This window comes from Balaenoptera ricei, chromosome 20 (genome assembly GCF_028023285.1).
Source record: "Balaenoptera ricei isolate mBalRic1 chromosome 20, mBalRic1.hap2, whole genome shotgun sequence".
Taxonomy (NCBI): domain Eukaryota; kingdom Metazoa; phylum Chordata; class Mammalia; order Artiodactyla; family Balaenopteridae; genus Balaenoptera; species Balaenoptera ricei.
The window spans coordinates 49,172,008-49,194,114 of NC_082658.1; the positions used below are offsets into that span (position 1 = coordinate 49,172,008).

At 45.0% G+C, this 22,107-nt stretch overlaps 1 protein-coding gene across 1 annotated transcript; it reads right to left on the reverse strand.

Moving 5' to 3' along the window:
• Positions 1 to 1,464: 1,464 nt before the first annotated feature.
• SLC6A4 (solute carrier family 6 member 4) lies at positions 1,465 to 21,807 on the reverse strand. Its single transcript, XM_059907112.1, has 13 exons — positions 21,468 to 21,807; positions 18,880 to 19,014; positions 18,223 to 18,442; positions 17,260 to 17,398; positions 16,582 to 16,716; positions 16,115 to 16,218; positions 14,881 to 15,008; positions 13,639 to 13,751; positions 12,853 to 12,984; positions 11,716 to 11,815; positions 10,172 to 10,272; positions 6,243 to 6,410; positions 1,465 to 2,167 (listed from the first exon to the last, which is right to left on the reverse strand). The coding sequence occupies exons 1-13, from the start codon at positions 21,805 to 21,807 to the stop codon at positions 2,093 to 2,095; spliced, it is 1,890 nt and encodes a 629-aa protein (XP_059763095.1). The 3' UTR covers positions 1,465 to 2,092.
• Positions 21,808 to 22,107: the final 300 nt, after the last annotated feature.

Genomic DNA, 22,107 nt, shown 5'->3' on the forward strand with positions numbered 1-22,107 from the left:
AATAGGGGTCAAGTAAATGCAAACTATGCTGGGGAGAGATTTTGGATTTTTTCTGTCTAGTGACATTTGAAAACTTTTCAAAACACCTGTATAACACCTGGCTTGACAAAACTTTGTTTGAAAAAGTGCTTTTTAAAAAATGGTATCTTTGGAAAATGCATAAGTGTGTGTGGGATGGGGGGAATACATATCTGAATATATTTATAAAGCAAGTTCTTAAATTTGCAAAGCTATTTACCACCGAATACGCTGCCACTTATATAACTTCTCTCCTTTCAGCATGCTAGAAAGCAAAGGGAATGGACATGAGGTAGCAGGAAGGAATGAAAGAGTGAAGATAATGAAGGTAGGTCAGTTAACAGTCATTTTAAAATCCCCCTCTCTTTTCCTCTAATATTTTGGGAAACTTCTCGGCAGCTAACATCTATGAGGAAAATATTCTGCTGGGAAAAGCAAAGAATCAGAAATAGAAGAATGTAGGGGGAATACAGGAAGATGGCCAGGGAATAGTGTTGGGGAAAGGAAGCCAAGGGAGGAAGCTCTATAATTAGATTAAACTAGGCCTCTGCTATATGGATCTTCTTTCTATAAGGTTGTTAGGATTAAGTTAGATTTATACAGAGGACTGATGTGATATGGGGCCAGATCATTGAGTCCTTTTATCATTGACTAGGCTTTACTCCCTTTAAGATTTTGGTAAGGAAATCTCACACTACAAGGTAAAATTTGCTTCTCTACCTATGCATCTGAGAGTCCCAAGCCACTGAAGGTCAAATATACTTGATCTGTATTAAGGGTTTTATGTGGCGTGTAAGGTTATTCACTTAACTGACCCTTTTCCAATCAGGCTTACTTAGACTCAGTCTTGAATATTATCTGGAGGGCTCACTATCCTGGTAGCCAACCAGGAAGGGTCAAGGGGTTGGGAGGAGGTGCATTTAAGGCTAACCCAGACTCTCCAATTACTTTTGGGTTGAGGATGACCTTGGTTTAGGTCAGGGTACCAGATCTCTACACCCTGTGAAAATTTGATTTATCCACTCTTTACAAAGCCAAGTAACCTTAATGGTTAAACGGAGTCATTTGAAGTAGACAGAGCTTAAACCAGATAGTCAACTGAACACTGAAGATGCATTTATCAATATTCATCTTCAAAGTAGTTCATAGCCAAGCCACAGTGACTAATGAAATAGGCCAGATTTGCCTGTGGAACATTATCCTGAATGTTTAGCAGAGAGAGACAGGAAGATGGCAGTGAAGTGCAGGAAATACTAAAGCATGGCCCATAAAGGAAGATGTATGGGCTAAAGTAGTGTCATTGGAAAAGGAGCAGGTGGCAGAGCATGTTGTAGTAATTATACCCTTCAAATAATAACATACATACAAATTTCAGTAGGTGGAATTTGTTAATGTAAGAAAAACTAGAGGAAATTCATATAGTTTGTAACGGGCCCAAAGTATTAGAATAGAGATAGGGATACACTGGAACAACAGTATACACAGACACACATGCTCACACGTACACATTATTTTTCAGCTTAGCTTCTTACATCTTCCTCTCCTGACTCCAGAGCAGCACACAGGTTACAGGGTTCTAGTAGATTCCAGCTATAGAATTCTATGCTACTCAGGAAATATATGGCTAGCAAGACAGTATCCCTGTTTTCTCCTAAATGGTTTATGCATTCATGAACAGTGAAACCTTTGGAAGCAAACGATGTTAGATACTGATGATCGTAACAAGGAATGATACAGGAGACTTTCACAGACTTGATCCTAAACCTAATCCTAACTGACGATATGGTGGTTTTCATCACCTCCATACACACCCTCACACATCCAAAGCAGTCCACTTCAGCTGCATCACAGAGTCTAACATGATAACATGCCTGGGAGATTTCACAGAAAGAAGTGGCTAGAGGCCATAAGAGTCTGGGCACCATAGTCTTTTGGGACTGTGTCTCTATGAAGAAGGCCCTTCCATCGGCAGGCTTAGCTGGCAACTCATCGACTTAGAGGGAGAAGGCAAGGTGTGACTTGTCAGAACTGGAGGAAGAGCTTGTTGGGAAGCCATTTTCCTTTCATTGATGTTTTACACAGCATTCAAGTGGATATCCCCACAGGGAATTTCTGTCGGTGTTTCTGGAGTGATACCTTTAATAAGACGCTGTTAGGAAGAAAACATGATGTTATAAATATTCTTATAATTTAACAGTTTAAAATTTTTTTCAATATTAATATTAAAACAAAGGTTAAGTAGCATTTAAATGGCATTTAATAGTAAATTGGAATACTCTTACTGACTTTCCTTAAGAAAGGAATCCGCAATTTATTCTCAAATATGGGTAAAAATGGCGTATTCAGGAACTATATAAGCATCTGTAAACTAATTAAGAAAGTCATCATAACACTAATGGGAGAAATGATGGACCTTCAATAGAACCTCTGCTGGCCTGTAACATGCCTTTGATGGCCTGGGAAAGGGCATCCTTTTCTCTTGTCAGAGGAGGCTTCATGTGGCCCACAGGGCTTGGGGAGCAGAATGAGCTCTGGATTCTGGCTCCCCCCACCTCAGCCATGCTCCTTGTGCCCGCATACATGCTACAGGCACAGTGCACAGTGCCATCAGCCACTGTAACAGCCAGGATGTTACTGATTTAATGAATTTACCTGTAAAGGAGCACTGGTTAGTTCATACAAGGGTGCAAATTATTACATAATTAAATTTTAAAAGATGTGCCCATTTAAATCATCATTCCTAAAGCAATCTCATGTTGACGTAGAACTTAGCACAGGGAAAAGGCTGAGAATTTTTACTTTAGAAACAGCTGAGGTACTCAGAAGCTTTGGGACAGATCTGAAATATGCTTGGGCTTGGGTATGAGATATACAGCCTGCCTTGCAAAACTTAGCATCAGTGACACGAAGCAGCTCAGGGATGTGGGGAGCACTGCAGAAGTTTAGAAAAAAATCTTTGTTAAGTAAGTAAGTTGCTCAGTAAAATCTTTGATGCCAAAAGTCTGTACATATGGTGAGCAAGGCAAAATTGGATCTGAAAGCATATTTTGATTTATTGATTTTAGGTGAAGCTCTGCTACTTATCCTTTTTATTTTGGATTGAAAAAGTATGTAGTCCCCTTCAGTCATTTTTATTTCCTGGTTCTGGGGGTTGATTCTTCTTTAGGGAGCAGGGCCTATGGAATTTTAAAAGTTCCCATTCTCATAGGTAATGAAGTTCACAAAATTGTACCTGTTGTGTTCCTAATGACCTTAATATTCAAGAACTAAAATCTCACACTGGAAATCCATTTGAAAACGAGTTGCTGCAGTGCTCATCAACTACCTGGACATGTCAAGTCATAGAAAGCAAAATTTCACAAACCATCCTTTCCCATAGATGAATCTGTAACCCATAACTGCTTAAGGAGAATTAGGCCTTGCTAATTGGGAACTGGACACATCACTCTAACTAGTCTTCAGTGGAGCTCTGCTGTGCAGAGAGAGAAGAGCAGTCAGATGTAGGGTAGAGGCAAGACCCACAGTGAACAACACTGTAAAGTAGAACATTTGGCTTTTGTGCCCTACCCCCACCTGCCCATTCTCCTGCCCTTCTGGCTGCTGATCTCCCAAAATGCCAGGTCCACCTTCGTCTTCCGTATTTCAGCAGCATTCCAGTTGCCACATTACTATTGCTCTCAAAATTTGCCAGTCCCTGGCCTTCTGCAAGGCAGTCATCTAAGCAATGGATCACTGTTGCCATCTTCATGAATGCTAACTTATTAGGGACCATCTTCCCAGTGTCTTTGTGCAGATTACTAGGGGCTTCTGGGGGCAGTGACCTAATCCAGTTGATGACTCCAACCTTGAGACTTCCAGGTTGCAGATGCACATGATAGCCTCCAAATCACAGGTGAGCAAGTGGTGGCTCACTCCACAAACTGTAGCCTTGTATATGGCTAGGGCCCAGAAGAGTTAAGAATTTTACCTTTTTTTTTTCTTTTTAACCATACCAAAATTTTATATGAGTTCTCTCTCCCTCATAGATAGAATGTTACAGACCGTCAAGTCTGGTATTCACAAAAAAATTTTAGTCCCTTGGGGTGCTTGGCAAAAACATGGCATGCTTTATTCTTCTCAGAAATTAAGCATGCACATAGGCATGTTAAGGCTTTTGAGAAATCCTGTAGTAAAGAGACCTATTTACCTTGCCTTAATCCAGCATTCTCCAAAATTATTTGACCACGTAACCTTTTTCCCCCAGCAGTAACACTTATTGATATCCCACGGAACTACTACTACTCCTTAAAGCATACTTTGGAAATGTTAATCCAATTCAGTGAGCACATTTTAAAGATGAAGAAACTAAGGCCCAGAGCAGGTAAATGACTTGCCATAGTCTTTTCCCTCCTAGGCCCCCTTGACCAGCTATATCATGATGCTTCCTGGTAACCCACTGTTTCCCATCTGGTGGCCTATGACAAACATGACCCTGCAATCGGCCTTACCTCTACTACTAATGGATCTGAGCTCTGTTAATTATACACCTTTGGGTAGCATTTCCTTGTGGCCAACAGGGGGAATTTGCAAGAAAGATGATCAAGACTTGAGGTACAGTCTGTGACCAAAGAATACTGAAATTTATTAACCTAACTAGAGTTCCCACCCCCGACCTTGGCCTCTGGGTTTGAGTCAGCTGGGCCAGTGGACTATCATGACTGCCATAAAGGACAACCTGAAGGAGCAAGTACAATGACTCTGGTCTGAGCGAGTATTTCAGGCAACACCAGAGTCCAAGCCCCTTTGGGAGGAATGAGGTTGTGATAGGACTGTTTTGGGTGTAGGAAATTAGTAACTCCTTGCAGAATTACTAATTCTGTTCACCTAGAATTCAGTCTTTCTGTTTGGAAAAAGAAGCAATCTCAGTTCTTAGAAAAGAGATGATGTTTGTTTAATGGCCTCATGTTCTCTTGCTTCATGTTTCTTGTGAAATGTTTTAGGAAGATGAGTGTGATGATCTGATATTTAAATTTTGCTTCTAAGAGCCCATAGACTAGCCCACCTATGCTCTCACGTCATTATAGAGCACAGTCCCTCTAGCTTTCCCCCAAATACCACTCTTCACCTTTGAGCTTGTCTCCTACAAAAGCACCCACCCACAGACTTATAAGTGGCCACTCCTTCAGGCTCTACTGCCACAGTAACCTTACTATGGCAAGAAACACAACCAAACAAGTAATGACCCAAGCATTTTCAATTGTAACATTGCTGGGAATCCTGGCAGCCTAAACACTAACTCTGGCAGTACAGGATGAAAAGGGGCAACTCATCTCTCCCTAACCTCTAGAGCCAATTTCTACATTAGCAAACTATTAGTACCCTGAGGACACAAAAGAGAAGCTGCACCTAAACATGAAAGAGCATTGGACCAAAAACCAGAAGACTTGGATTCTGAGCCTCCCTGTACTGTGTATCCCTGGACAAGTCACTGAAATAAGGAAACTATGAGCAGCATTATTCCCAGACTCAGTATCTTTGTCTGCTAATGATACCTGCCCATCCACCTCACAAAGTATTTTGATAACAAAATAAAATAGTCTACATGAAGATGCTTTAAAATATATACAATCTTATACAAATTGTAAGATTCTGTTATTGAAATTTTTACAGCACATTATTCATTTACTGACATGAATCTTGCTAAAATGGCAACTTTTTTTTTCACTCCAGTGACTTGAACTAAAACTACGATATTGTTGCAACACCCTTATTTAGTGATGATTTTCAAAACGGCCCTTGTCACACTGCTGTTAGAAAATGACCACAGACATTTTCCATCATAATCTCCACTTAAACCAAGTGGATTTAATTTAAATCCACTTGAATCAAATTTGCGTTATTGCTCCAGACACCACTGATCTGATGTCCATGCCCAATGCCATGCAGGAGGCAAAGCAGTTTTCTGATATGTTTAGAATGCTATACACCAAGCTGTGTGCTATGGTGCATCCAAATGGCCAGCTCACTCTTTCACCTTTGTACTTGAGGCTTATGGGAGATGCCTTAAGGTGACAGTGGCAGCTATTAGAGGCTACACGATGGTATAGTTATATAATTATATAAGACTAAGAGCCTCCTGGTGAATTCTTGTGGTGGACTTATATCCTTTGAATAGAGCATAAGAAGAGAACCCTTTTCTCCACAAACAGTTACCAATCTGAACACACACGCACACTAGCACATACCTCCTTAAGTGTCCCTGGAGTGATGATCAGCCGATAAGTTATATACATCGGGATGCAGATGAAAGATGAGGTTCCTATGCAGTAACCCAGGATGATGCTCCACTGAGGATAATTATACTGAAAAAGTCGTAGCTGTGGTGGGCTCATCAAAAAACTGCAAATGATGAACTAAAACAGAAATTCCAAGAAACATTAAAAAATCTTCACGATATCCACACAGAGACAGTCTGGATACCACAAACACTGAACACTAAAGCTAAGACACTTTCAGGAAATTGCCTAAGTGTTATATATCCTAGACTGAACTCTGACACAAAGAAGTCGCTAATTTCTGTGCCTCAGCTGCCAACAATGAAGCCGTTAGGGGCTTATCTTGATTTTCCTCCCTACCCCCCACCTCAGCCCCTACAGTGGGGATGCCAAGGCCTCAGAAGGTTATTTAGGGGGGTTACAGCGCCCCTTTCAGGGCAAAGGAGAAGAGACTGGCATCCATCAGGAGTGGTTTAGGCCCCGATTTGTGAGACAGTGGAGGAATAAACTGGGAGACCTCTCCACAGCTCCTGCCAGTCCTAGGGCTTCATATTTCTTTCTGCTTTGTTTTCATTTCCTCCTGCGTTTCTCTGCGGTGATTGTTTTTGGTAAGATGGAAGGCACCTAGGTCCAGGAGACATAATAAGGTTCTCAAGACCTGGAGAAGACTCAGGGTCCTAGGTAAGTTCTCCTTCTCCCCCCTTTCCTTGCATTAACCCCAGGCTAAGAACTGGGATTTCAACAAGGATGGCTCTGCCGTGAGGCATCTTGACAATAAATGACTGCCTGCCACAGGCCCTTGTAATGAAAGGAATAATGGAAAGAAAAAGCAGCTCAGTACCCTTTTTACGTGAAAATTCAGTGAAGATTCCGACCAAGAAAAATTCCATGGTGTGCTCCCAACACTCGGTTTATGAGTTTTCTTATTTCAGTTTGGTTTCCAGAGACAGCGTAAATACCAGTTTTTGCCTAGTAACCGCTGTGCTGAAATCGTTATTGCTCTTGATTTAATTTTATCTTATTATTTCATAGTCATAAAGAAGACAGTAATGTAAATTATTTGTGGGCTTAAACATCTATTTATATCTTTTTTTTCTTTCTCTTCAGATAATAAAATGGGAAATTGTTAAACACACATTCATCTTCAGAACAGTGTTATCCTAAGTCCAGGAGGAAGCTTTCAAAACAGGAGCCCAGCCAATCGCAAACCTTTCTCTGGACAGACTCTCCTCAGCCCCAGACCCGGCTACTAAGAAAGGTAATTTTGAAACAGGGAAAGGTGGGGTCTGGTTAGGAGCCATCCCTGCTGTAACTCGTCTCATCTTGATGTCAGGTGTGTGAAACCTAATGCAGTTCAGGGAGGTCTCAAGCTCTCATTGTGGCCACTAAGTATTGCTCCAGACACCCCCTCGCACATCCCCACTTCCTCTTGCTCATATACGATATTTTTCTTCTTTATAACTTGGCTTCAGTGAAAAAGAATATTTTTAGTAAGCTACTCGTTGTTTACCTAAAGCAGCTTTAAAAAGCCCAGCCCACAGCAGGGGATCTGTTAAGTAAACCCAGAAGTGGAAGACAGATTTGCCTCCTCTTAATTGGGCCCTGGAGCACTTGCCTTTAGAGGAAGTGAGTAGAGTGAACATCACAGGAATTATGTCATGTCCCTGAACCCAGATCTGTACCTGGGTTTTGCTGGGCACGGAAACTCATTGGCTGTACACCAAGAGTTCACCCAGTTTGCCAGACAACCACAGAAATGAAACTACTAAAAGCCTGGGGCCAGGACTCGGGTAAGGCATATGAGACATTCACCTTGGGCACAACATTTAAGAGGATGTCAAAATTTCAGTAATCAAGAAATAATAATAATATAATATTTTAGTGCAATACTTTAAAAAGACAAGCTCTGACAGGGCCAGATTAGGGCAAGGTGAGTGAAGTGAGACATGCAAGTATATGGTTGGATCCTGTGTTTATTTAAAACGTTGGTATTTTGTTCATCAGGGATTTTTTTTTTGCATTAATTTTGATTTTTAAAAACTACTGCATAAAAATAGTATTTATCGGGACTTCCCTGGTAGTCCAGTGGTTAAGACTCCATGCTTCCACTGCAGGGAGCAAGGGTTCGATCCCTGGTCAGGGAACTAAGATCCCACAAGCTGCGCGATGCAGCCAAAAAAAAAAAAAAAGTAGTATTTATCTTGACTACTGAGTTTTTTTGGTACCCCCGGAAATTTTACGTCCAGGATGAGTGCCTTGCTTGCCTTTCCTGAGTCTCAGCCCTGAACATCATTCCCTCCCTGTGTGGAGAATATGAAAGTAGACAAACAAACAAACATGGCTTCTTCCCTCAGGGAACTAATCCAATATCTCTCCTTCCTTTGAAAAACAAATGAAAAGATTTAAGTAGATTATCAAGAAGCACTGGTAACAATATAATAACCCATTTATGTCAGGACTTCTGCTTCTAGTAATGGCAGACTAGTGATCCAGACCAACCCTCTCACTGAAAACAACTAAAATTTCTGGATTTAAAAATACATTGTTTTAAATTTACCAAAAAGCAACAGTGAGCTGACAAGGTAATAAGGAACTACCAGGCGGAGATGTAGAGGAACACTGGAGCGCACAGCACACACCAGAGCCCCCAGGCCCTGAGAGTATCTGCTGCTTGGGGCAAAGGTTGGCTTTGGTTCTGGAAACCTCCAGGGTCCAGGGGAATGGAAGTCAAGGAGGGATTCTGGGGTAGAGAGAGACACGTGCAGCATTATGGAGGCAAGAATGAGCACACTGTCCATCTTATAGGTTAACATAGAGATATGCAGTTACAGAAAAGCACAAAAAATAAAGAACTATCCCGAGAAAGTCAAAATAGAATGCAAAAAGGGTTGTTTTGAAAGAAGAGGAAGGCACAGCTGCATACATGTCGTAAGATGAAATGGATGGTCCAGATATCCTAATAAGCTGGAGCTGGACTGAAGGAACAGTCTCTGGCTCTAAAAGATCAAAAAGCTCCCCCCACCCCAAATCAAGTTACAGATAAATGAAAGAACTGAGAGTAATCCCTGGTGATGTGCACAGAGTCACTTTACCCCAGGCTACCTCACAGTGCACTTGGGATGTTAGCAGGGTGCTTATCCATCTTTGGGCAAACATCTCCTTCAGACGGGTACCAGGAGGGACGTAGGGGCACACGCAGCAAGGATGGAGTCAGCACTGAACACGTCCTGGCAAACAGGCAACCCTTGGAGCTGAGCTCTCTCATTCTACAATGAATGGATTCTACTTTTGACTCAGATCTACACCTGAGAAACCTGGTGGGGGGTGGGGGTGGTCTTTAAGAAAATGAATACAGAATTACTAGGACCCTTGTTAGGTCCTTCATGAGCAGCACAGTAAATACTTCCCCGGCCTTGAACAGTTCTTGTCATGTGACCTTGGACCCTAAGCCTCAATTTCTCTGAAACTGTGAAATGGGGAACTAGAACTCTACTTAATAGAATTGTTGTGACAGTTGAAACAGCAATGGGTGTTAAGTTTAGCGTAAAGTCTGGCCTGGCACTTACTGCTCAATGAACGTTATGTGTCATTATCACGGAGCAGGGGAGGGATGAAATAATGTGACAGAAACCAGAAGAGTGGTTAACTATGGGGGCACAGTGACTGGGAGGGGGCACAAGAGGGGCTTGTGAAGTACTGGTCATGTGTTTGTTTCTTGGTATGGTTTTAGCTACAAAATGGTGCTCAATTTATAGAATTTCACTGAGATGTACACTTATGATTTGCACACTTTTCTGTATATATATGGTACACTTCGATAAAATTTATTTTTTTATGAGTGTTTGTTTGAGGGTGAATCTTTCTCCAGGGCAAGAAGGAGAAGGGAAATGACAACTCACCAGGAGAAACAGAGGGCTGATGGCTACCCAGCAGATCCTCCAAAACCATCCAGGGCTGAAGCCAAGCATTTCCTTCACATCACTGCAGAACTGATTGATGCCTAAAATCATCCGAAAGAGAACGAGACTGACTGACTGAGAGAGGAACTAGACTGTCCTCCTATCCCTTGACTCTCAGAGAGAGTAGCAGCTCTGGAGTTTCTCCAAAGGAGGGGCTCGGGGGCACCAATCTGGTCTGAAAGTGAGATGGGGGACTTGTCACAAAAATGCACGTTACAGTAAGCAAAGCTCTTTCTACACAGAGTGGGAGGATTGGTGGACATCTGGGGAGGGACCTAAAGCCCTCTCTTGGTGCCCACACTGCCTTTCTAGGGTTTCAGCATATATCTGATTTTATCATTACTGTAGAAAAGGAAGTGGAATTTTGTCTAAAAATGGTGAACTCACTTAACAGAGACTGACTCTGACCATATGCTGGAAACTTTCAAGAGAAAATTTTAACCACACTATTGCTCATTCATATGTCAGATCAAGATCAAGGTTCTTCTCTACAAAGTAACTGGCATGGAAGTGAGGACTCGGGGGAGAAATCGACAAGGGGAAGGAAGGGTGCTCTGCAGTTGCTTCCCTGAAAGTGCCCAGCAGGTCTGTAACATCACACACCTTGAACTTGGTCCTCCGAAGTGCTGAGGAGGTGGGGAGGACTTCTTTCAAAAAAAAAAAAAAGGGCTCACATGCAACTCAAAATGTGGGCCCCCCCCTTTATATTATGTGCAATGACACACATGTTAAAGCTGTTCTGCTATCATAGAAACTAGGAAAATATTTTCAGAATGAAATCATCACGTCTTGATTTTAAAGATGAAGAAAGGCATCTCTGAACTTGGTTTTCTTCATTTCCATTGCCTGTGCCCTCCTCATCCTCGCCCAGGGGCTCTTGGGATCCCTGCCCATGAACCTGTGTCAGCTCTCTCTCTCTCCGCTCCTGGTGGTTTCACCCTTATCAGATTCCATCCCACGATCAGGGGGGCGGTGTAAATTGGAGGCTTTACCAAGACAGATAATCCAAACAAACAGGAACATTCTTGCCTCTTCCCTAGAAGATAAGCTCCTAAACTCTGTCTCAGGGCTCTGGAGGGAGTGCTCGTTTGTGAAATTTAAAGTGGGGCCACTCTATGTAACAGCAGAATATTGTACACTCTGCAAATGCATTCACTGTGCACTAGTTCTTTGTTGTCTGTCCAATTCTTAGAGCCTGTCGGGATCTTAAGCAACCACTGTGGATGAGCTATAGGGAACCACTTCAGCCTGTCTCCACTGGGTAAACATATAAACTCAGAAGAAAAAAACGTCCTCCCAGGAGTGCAGGCAATCTGTTGCATAGAGTGTGGAGGAAGTGATGACCTGTTTTTGAAGAAGGGATGCAGGAGGTGACGTCTTGTACACTGGCCTGCTTTTCCCTGACGACATCAGCCCTTCTGTATTCTGGTGGCTACATGGGCTGGTGTAGGAAGGATCGTGGCTAGTGGAAGGGAGCATCTTACCATAGAACCAACACACAGCAATTGCTTCTATCAGGGCAACAGTGAGCACTGCGGGTCCCGTGGCAAACTCCTCCAGCAGCTTCACCACGTAGGCCCCTCCCTGGAAATGAGACCACAAACCTGGTTAAAGGCCCTCTGAGGCACTGCCTCCTCTTTACGACAGGAGCAAAAAGAACTTCTTAACTTAGGATAATTCTGGAAAATTCTCACCTTGGATCTAACATAAGTGTCCCAGAGCCTACTTCTTGGACTGGCCTTGGCAGGTGGGCAAGATTTCATCCCATCAGACACACCTCTTCCCGCCCTACAGGTCACTCTCGTCTTGTTTCCACTCCCCACTAAGCTTTAAGAGACAAACTCAAAAGCGCCTCTGGATCTGTTTTCAACTTTCTTCAATTTACTGAATACCTACTGTGTATTCTACCCCAGAAAATCTACAATACCAGACACACCGGGCCCAGTGGTCATGGTTTTGCCTCTGTCCTAACTCACAAATCCCTTGGGTCCTACTCAGGGCCCCACAACCCTGCTGAAGCTCCAGAGCCATTGGGGTCACGGCTTGAAGATGTTTATCTACAAAATCTGCCTTGAGTCAGAAGGATACACGCCTACAATGCCTATGGGTACTATCTGATGCCTGATTTACAGTTTGACAGTATTTGCCTTAGCTACCCCCCCAAAAAAAAAATCATATCACTGGAGAAGGTCTAAATTCTTTACCATTACAAATTCTCTGGAGGAGACGAAGTGACATTACAAATATGAGATGCCAGCCTCCAGATGTTCAGCATATCAGGACATCAGGGCACTATTCCTATGAAAGCAGCCCTAAGGACTGGAAATAGACTGAAAAGGCACATCTTAGTTTTCCTCCAGATAGTCTGTCAAGCCTTAAATCTAGTTGGATTTGCTGTAAAATGCTGAGCCTCCAGATACCACGCCCAGATTCTTTAGACAGATGCCACTAGAAACAACTTTTCTTCTTCTCCTTGATGACTAACTTTTTAACAGCAGTGACAACTTCTCTCCCTTTGGCCCCAAAGCCAGGGCACCATGTAGGATGGAAAGGAACAGCTTCTTGTAACATTCTGTTGCCCTAGGGGAGGCTCACTCTAAGTTTAGGGTTGTGGTACTCACAAAAGTCAGGGTGATCAGGGATCCAAAGAAGCAGGTAATGACCACGCTGAGCACAAACCACTCCCGGCGCTTGGACCAGATGTGTGGAAACTCATCCAGCACGGCTGTGATCACCCCCTCCAAGCCTGCAAACTGAGAGGGGCACACAAATGGTCACTGTGTAGACTTTGGGACAAATCTGCTACCTCTAGGACAGTGAACAGAAGGGAGGGGTTAGATTGCCAAGTGACCTGTCAAGCTGACCGTGACCAGTTCCCCCTACTCACCGGCCCTCACTGGAAACATATCTCCGTTTTACCCCGTCATTTAGAACCCATTCCTAAGGACATCAAGGAAAGAAAGTATAGCACATGGACAGGACTTCTTTACATGAGGTCTCTCGGGGAGACTTTGGTTGCACCAGAAACGCCAACTCAAAGCTGAGACTCATTCCACACTAATGATATGAATGCTGGGCTGCAGGGCACTGAGACACAAGTGTGACCTTGCCCTGGCCTCCAGGTGCTGCCAGTCTGGTCAAGGGACAGTGCACAGTCAGTGCACAACAGTTCACATATGCTGAGCTCTTGGCCTGTGCCTGGCACTTTACCCTCATCCCATTAATGCCTCTAATGTACTAGAGGGCAGTAAGCACCCAAGTGAACAGGGGCTGAGGGAGCACCAAGAGGGAGCAGCCAACATGGCCTGGGGTGGCCAGGATGGGAAGGAATGGGTAGCTTCCTTCCCCTCCTCCTCCCCCCCTTCTCCCTCCTCCCGAGAGCCGGATTTCCCTCCCCATTCACTTACCGTGCTGTCCAAGCCCAGTGTGATTAACATCAGGAAGAAGATGATGGCAAAGAACGTGGATGCCGGCATGTTGGCTATGGCTTCCGCATATGTGATGAAGAGCAGGCTGGGGCCTGAGACAGAGCGGGAAAGAGGAGGAGGTTGTCGCTGAGGCCTGCCCTACAAAGATGTCTCAGGAGAAACTTGGCCACACCAACAATTACAATTCCTGTCACAAAACCTTACATGTGAATCAGGGTTGGACATGTACCAAATGCTTCCTCACACCCCACACCATCCTACCTGGACATCCTGGGAGGCAGGAAGGGAACAGTATCCACCTTGAAGAGTGTGCGCCCTCAACCAACATGGAGAAACGAAACAAACCTGAGACCTCAAGACTAGCAAAGCTGAGCACATGAATTAGAGTGTCCACTATGTAATAATTCAGTGTTTTTTTTTTTTTTTTTCAACATGAGGATTGATACATCTCTGAAGTCTCACAGCGTTTAGCTCTCTCTTTAGCTCCGGAACAGTAGGAAATGTTATACTGATTTCAGAAGAATCATAGCGGCCTCGGAATAAAGACCTCCAGCTATTTTGAAGTCCTTTTTGATAGTATGAGGGACATGTCTTCAACCTCTCATGGACTAGATAGGCCGCCCTTAGTTTGGGGCATGGAGTTCATCAGAGCACCGTGTCGGGCTAAAGACAGATGTATGTTTGCAAGAAAGCCCTGGGACTCCATCCACAAGATCCCATAACCTCTTCTTCAACGTCTGTCACTCTTTTTCCATGAAACCTTACAGTACAGTAGAGTGCTATATCATCTACATCTAATTTTTCTGCAAAGGATTAGTAATCATTTGCTTACTAGACTTGGACCCATCACAGGACCCAAACACACTTTTTTTGTTCTGTTTTGTTTTTTTTAAATAGGAATTGCTATCTATCTATTTATTTATTTAGGCTGTGTTGGGTCGTCGTTGCTGTGAGCGGACTTTCTCTAGTTGCAGCGAGCAGGCTTCTCACTGCAGTGGCTTCTCTTGCTGCGGAGCACGGGCTCTAGGCCAGCGGACTTCCAGCCCCATTACCACCATGGAAAGGGTTGAAATTTCCAAGGCAGTAAGTTTCTCTAAAACCTTTGAGAATTTTAAGAGGAACATTTAGAAATAATGCAAAAGTTAGATATTTGTAAAGATCCAAAGAGCAGCAAAGCAATTCAGTGGGAGCCAGGAACCCAAACAAAACCCGAGGTCCTACCTGCATCTTTGGCCACCTCAGACACATCTTCGTTCCTCATCTCAGCCATATACCCCAGCACTGTGAAGATGACAAATCCTGAAACGAAGCTCGTCATGCAATTCACCACACTGGTCACCAAGGCGTCTCTGGAGCAGAAAACCCAAGGGGCCTGAGACATTTCCAAGTCAGGAATCTAAGGAGCATCTGTCTCCAGCTGTGACAAGGGTGAGTGGGCTGAGCTCACAGGGACTTCAAGCCTGTCCGTGTGTCTCCTCCCCTCCTCCCAGGGCCCAGCCTCTCAGACGGGTTGCATTACCTTGAAGCACAAGCTGCTGTTATCACCACGCATGGCATGGGGAGAACAGCAGTCAGGGGTGGTTTTAAGAGATGATTTTGTTGTAAACCAGCACAGCACAGACCTCTGGATTTCAAACAAGGCTTGCTCTGAAGCAGGGCCTGAGTTGCAGCGGGGGCCAGGAGGAGGCCTTGGCCTTACATTTGTGAAGATCTCAGATTTAGACTTTTGACATTATGTGTCAATGAGGTTATAAGAGTGCCACAAAGATCCTGACACTTTTAAAAGAGGACCTCATCATACAACTTTAGGCTGGTGTCCCAATGCAAGGCCACATTGCTTAGGGTGCATGTAAATTCCTTTTTTTTTAAAAAGATAATTCTATAATTATCTTACGAATAGCACAGTCAGACTGCTGGACATTGCCATCTGTGATAGAATATTAAGACAAAGTTAACTCTAAAGATGAGGAGTGATATTTAAATCATAATTGGCGCCATGCTCCCTGTTTTGTCACATTTCTGAAATGAGATTTTGACATAAAAATTATGGCATTCTATGTTGGTCAAAGTAGTTCAATCATTATTCTTTTTGTGTATATATACATAAATAAATTATCACAATTTTTGTTGTTAAATACATTAACAGGTCAAATCTAAACATTGAATGTATGTTGTGATTTTTGTAAACCTGCTTTGGAATTTCTTAATTTTTCCTGACATATAGAGAATCTCACAAAACGGAAGTGGCCTTGAGCCTCTCTCAACCCGAGTGGCCTGGGTGAGGCTATGGTCTGGGTGAGTGGTCAGGCACCTGTGGCACCCCTGAGGGTCAGAGTGTCAACGTGGCCTAAGCCTGGCCAGGTTTGAGGCCATCGGTTTGATTGCTTTCCTCCAGACCAGCTGACTTACACTCACTCCACTTTCAAGCTTTGCTTGGGGGGCCCCAGATACTCACTGGTAACAGTTGTTGTTGAATTTGTTGTAGCTCGCAAAAGCCAGCAGGACCCCAAAGCCAGGACCGAGAGAGAAGAAGATCTGGGCGGCCGCATCCACCCACACCTGCAACACAGCAGAGGTAAGGGCCAGGGCTGAGACCCAGGCCATCGCTGAGCACCAGTGGGGCCAGCGCCCTCATGCCTCCATGTGGCTACATGCAGAGGCAAAAAACAGGCTTCTCAGGGCTCCTTCCAGGGCTGGCCACATACCAAGTGCAAACAAATGTGAGTTCTCTTCCTATCACTTAGACATAAGCCAACGCAGTGGCCTCAACTGTACTTTTCATGCTTGTATTTCTGGTTTAAAGCATCACTGCAGACTTGCCGCTGAACCCAAATTTCAGTTGTTCCTACTGTCCTATTCGGAGGACTAGCTTCAGTTAGTAAAAAGACAGACAGGTGCACACTGCTTTCCTCATTATCTTACCCCTGTCTCCAGGAGTTTCTGCCAGTTGGGTTTCAAATAGAAGAGAACTCCCCTCCAGGCTCCGGGGAGGGTGGCCCCCCTCACCAGCAGGATCGAAAGGATGATGTAAGGGAAGGTGGCTGTTACCCAAACCACCTGTAAGGAAGGAAACATAGGTTATCACCACATGAATGCTGGTGTCTTATTCTTGAAAACCTCCAAGAAAGAAGATCCAGCTCTTTTTTTTCTGTAATTTTAGGAGGCAGGGTGGCAGAAAGATCACAGCCTTTAAAATCATACAGGGATCTGATTCCCTGCTTGCTGGTACTAACTACCTCTAAACCCACTCCCCATCTGTAAGATGGGGAAAATACCTAGCAGGAGACAAAGTAGCCAGTGTATACAAAACACTGTACATGGTCCATGATGGGTTTTCAGTAAATTATTGCCACTATTATTAGTTATGACACTACCAGCATGTTAAAGGAATTTTTTAAAAATCATATAATGGTTCTTGGGATTGACCCATTTCTAGAATTTTCTAACCGATTTGGTGACGAGAGACTGAAAATCATGGAATGTGTTTGGTGTAAAGGAAAACATGTCCCCCTGTCTCTGGCTATCCAGGCCACTGAATTCTGAGTTAGATCCTCCAGGGCCCCTTGGTAGGCCTGGATCAGCAGCCAGAGTCCTCCTCACCTTGCCAGATGTTTTGACACCTTTCCAGATGCTAAAGTAGATAATAGTGAAGATCAGCATGATGCAGAGGGCAAGCTGCCAGCTGATGCCCCCCAGGTCCTGGAGCCCCTTTGACCGGTGGATCTGCAGGACGTGGCGCCTGAGTGAATGAGAAAGAAGGGCCGGTGACGTGGTCTGAACAGTTACCTGAGCATACTGTGTGTGATACCTCTGGGAGGATGCCAAGAGAAAAAAACGGACACAGCACTGCAAGGATCAAGTGGTCAGCAAGCCTCGGGAAGAGCTGGGAGGGGCTCTGCCCATCCTGAAGGAGAGAACAGGGCAGTCAAGCCGACCAACCCTGGGAAGAGCGCTCGGCCCAAAAGCAGACTTCCAGGTCTCCTTCCTAGGCTGGGATCCAACGAATGACTAACATGACTGGCTTCTGGGTGCATGAGGATTTGTATGTGTGGGCAGTGGGTCCCTTCCCCACCCCAAAACAGCTCCCTTTGGGCTGCTATTGCCTGAAATTCCAGCATTAAAGAAAACTACCTACTCCAGGCATCTTCTTCCAAAGGGTAGATCCCACGTATTAAGTGAATACATGAAACCAGAAACTCTTTGCGTAGTTTCAAACTATTGAAGTAGTGGGAGGCTTTGCTTACATGACAGCTGGCTGCAAGGAGGGCCCAGGAAGAAAGGCAGTTTTGATGCAGGGGAATAATTTTGGAATGTGAAGGTAGGGACTGGCCTGGGCACAACAGAAAAGAGGGGGACGGCGCAGAGGCCCAGACTGTGGAGCACTCAAGGTAGTCTCCCAACTCCCTCACTCACGTTTACTCCCCCTCCCCGATAGCTTCATCTCTCAGAAATCCATCAGCCAAGAGGTGAAGAGCCCCTGGCTCCCACCTCCCTCCTAAGAAGCCAAAGCCCAGGGGTGTGGCCTGCCCCGAATAGGCCACCCCCTCACTTACATGCACTTACGTATAAAATTCTTCTGCAGGGGATGTTGAATGGAGTGTCCAGGTGATGTTGTCCTCGGAGAAGTAGTTAGTGCAGTTGCCAGTGTTCCAGGAGTTCTTACAGCTGGTCCAGGGCAGCTGGGCCGCAAAAGAGGAGATGAGGTAGTAGAGCGCCCAGGCCATGATGGTGTTGTAGTAGGAGGCGATGTAAAAGGCAATGATGCAGATGGCGTAACCGATCCCTGGGAGAGAGAGGGTGAGGGAGGCCAAGTTTCAAGGGCAGCCCAGCAGCTAAGCAGGGCATAGGAGGCACTGCAGCCCAGGTGAGGGGTAAAGGTGGGGCTGCCATTCATTTCATCCTCCAAAGACTCCAGGAGACAGTGGAAAAGTGGCAATATGGTAGATTCCTTATTTGTATTTGCAAGGTTACATGTTTTAGAAAATGTGTACATGTGCTATTAATGCTTTTTCTATTTAGTTTACTTTTAATTGCCATTTATTCTATTTTGCTTTTAACAATCTCATACTGCTTGAGCAGTCAAAACCTTAATTACTCAAGTTATCTCCCAGGGATACCTAAGGCCTAACTGATTCCAGAAGAAGGTCCCCAGCTCGACCCATTGATAGAAATCATCACTTCCTTGGAGGACCCACTCACCCACCCAAGCCTTTCCGTTACCTTTGAAAATTGGGCAGATTTTCCTCCATATCGAAATGCATCCATTTCGGTGGTACTGGCCCAGTGCGAGCTCCATGTAGAAGAGCGGGATCCCCCCGAAAACGGCCATGATAGTGTAGGGTAGGAGGAATGCCCCTGAGGCAGATGAAAGACAGTTTCACTCCCTGCCCACATCTGACCCAGGACAGCCCAACTGATCTGGACACACAGAGCCATCTGATGCTCCAGAGTCATGAAGCCACCCTGTCCTGAGTGACCTCACACGGTGCTCCCCTGGTCTTAGTCCTTTGCCAAAAGTAGTAGTAGACAGAGCTCCACAGTGAAGTGAGGTTTGGGAGGAGGCAGAGAGTACGTGGAAAGGAAACTGGGTCTGGGAGTCAACAGAAGGGGCCCTAGGACCAGTTCCACTTCTAACTGCCTGGAGGACCCTTCTCTCTGGGCCTCTTTTTCTTCCACTAGAAACTGACGGGGTTGAGGAGAACTGAGGTTCCCAGACCCAGCCACTCATCATAATCACTGGTAAGCTTAAAAACACACACCCACCCTGACCTCCTGAAGCAGAAGCTTCAGGTATGAGTATAACAAAGATTATTTTAAGCTCTCCAGGTGATTCTGATGCAACCAGTACATGGACCAGCATTTGGGACCCTTGGAACAGATCTCCTGTGACAACCTGTACAACAGCTGCAATAGTCTGTTGACTACTGCAAATCACTGAATTAGTATCTTTGTTCATCTGTATCCTTGGCTCTAGACACTTGACTACTGATGTTTGGTTATATTTCCATAACTCCACGGAGCCAGAATGCTCCCTCCTGAGGCAGATTTGCAGGTATGGCTGAAATTTGCAGGTAGTTTGCTACAGAATGAGAAAGTGCAGAACTGCTGCATCACTGGAGATGCTGGTGTCTCCTGGCTCTTGTGGCTGAGGCAGAATTTGGGTACACCATGCTGGGGATTGCTCACCTGCAGCCTGAGTTTCAGCCCAAAGGGTGAGCCGGCTGTGATTTTTCCCTGACAACTTTCCCTCCCATAAAGTGTTCTGAACCTAGAAATCTGAAATCTGTGCAACTCAGAAAGGTTTCATCTAACTTACAATCACACTGGGTAAATCTGGCTTGAGAATAATAACCATGTTGTGTTCTCATGATGACATTTGTCCAAAGGGTTTGCTTGACTGGCTTTACAGTAGGGAATGAGTGTAGGGGAAACATCACCGGTGACCCAACCCCTTATATAATGCTCAGGCTACATACAGGCGGGTCCTCCCAAGCTGGAGATAAGATGATTCCAACTTCTGCTCCTCCCAGGCCAGGAGCGCTGGGCTTCCCAGCACTCCCTCCACCCCCCACCCTCTTGGAATAGCCTTTGCAGCTGAATGGACCCAGGTCCTTAAAAGATGCAGCAAATCCAGGCAACTCTGTGTCAGGTCATGGAGGAAATGAGGGGGACACAAACGAATTATCCCTCAAACCTCATTTTAGTTGCCCTCCTAAATCTGTTGCCAGAGCTCCTGTCAAAATAAATGACTGGGACTCCCCTGGTGGTGCAGTGGTTAAGACTCCAAGCTCCCAATGCAGGGGGTGCAAATTCGATCCCTGGTCAGGGAACTAGATCCCACATGCGTGCCGCAACTAAGGAACCTGTGAGCCACAACTAAGGAGCCCATGAGCTGCAACTAAGGAGCCCACATGCCGCAACTAAGATCTGGTGCACCCAAATAAATTTTATAAATAAATAAATAAACAAACAAACTGATTTGACTCCCACTTCTGGTCCTTCTCCTATTCTGATAGCAAGTCCATTGTCAAAACAGAGGCCCCATACCTACCCACTCCTCCACCCTGCTCTGCTCTCTGGGGCTCCCATATCTATGCCTACAATCAGCTACTATTTTTGATAAACTGCTCTGTAGGCATTAGGGATAGTAGGAGGAATAAGAAATCGTCTCTGGCCTCAAGAATCTAACACTCTTGTAGGACCTATAAGGCATATCCATATATGGTTTGGGGCTGGCATTAACGTGGCTGGGTTCAGCTACGGATCATGCCCAGATTGTAACTTAAGACTGTGGACTTGAGCTGATGCCGTCTCTGCCCTCACACAGGTCCAAAGACCCAGCAGGGTCTGGGAACGTGGAGCCACTTCCCAATTCTTCCTTCCACAGATCTAAGCTCTCTGGACTCTTCTGAGCAGAACCAGCCGGCAGGACTGAAAGAACTCAGCATAGTGCTGATGCTCATTCCCCCACGTCTCACTTGGAGGAGAGCAGGGCTTGTATAATGCAGGGATGAGAAGGGGGCTCTTCCACAGATGAAGCATTAATGATGCTGAAAATCTGGTGAGGTCAGGTTCAGGAGAGCTTTCATTCAACTTCATGACCCAGAGAGCCGCAGACATGCTGACTTAAAGTTTTGGCTTACTGGAGATTTGTCTTTTAGACTAGTTTGAAAGTCTAAGCAACCATGTTCCCAGATGCATTATCAGTTAAACAAGACAGAAAAGACATGATTTATCCTCTGGCCTCCCAAGAGGATCTACAGACCACCCCTGGGTCACAGCCTCTGCTTGCAGCCCATGATACTGACCCCCTCCATTCTGGTAACAGATGTAGGGAAAGCGCCAGACATTGCCCAGGTCCACAGCGTAGCCAATGACGGAGAGGAGGAAATCCATCTTCTTGCCCCAGGTCTCCCGTTCCCCTGGATGAACCTCAGCCACTAGGGCGGTGGTGGCAGCCGGGATGGAATGCTGAGTGTCGTCTCCTGCACTGGGGCTTGGAACCGCTGAGTACCCATTCGAGATTTGGCCGGACTCTGCCTTATCCCCAGGGGCAGGGACACCCTTCTGTAGAACACCATTTCCTTGACAATCTTCTCCATCCTTATATGCTGATAGCTCCTGGGAATTTAAGGGTGTGGTCTCCATCCTACTGGCTAGTAGATGATGCTGACACCCATGTGCCAAGGACCGATCTGAATCCTTGGTGCTCGGATCTATGAGTCTCCTCAGCACTTGATATCAGTGGGGTTGAGAGCTCTGTTGGAAAGGCACACAGAGAAAGGAAAACAGAATTAGGCATTTTACTTGTCTTTGGTAACTCATCATACATCTTGAATTACATTAGTTAATGGGATTATGAAGGCATCTGTTAAATGTGAGACACCCTGTTTGCTATATGAGAGTCAATAAAATCAACTATGGCCGCAAAAAAAAAAAAAAAAAATC

Coding starts and splice junctions, on each gene's coding strand:
- SLC6A4 (XM_059907112.1), bottom strand. CDS start 21,807: ATGGAGACCACACCCTTAAATTCCCAGGAGCTATCAGCATATAAGGAT. Junction 17,399..18,222: donor CCTGCAGAAGAATTTTATAC/GTAAGTGCATGT, acceptor TCATTCACTCAG/GCGCCACGTCCTGCAGATCC. Junction 2,168..6,242: donor CTCCAGGGACACTTAAGGAG/GTATGTGCTAGT, acceptor TCTTCCTAACAG/CGTCTTATTAAAGGTATCAC.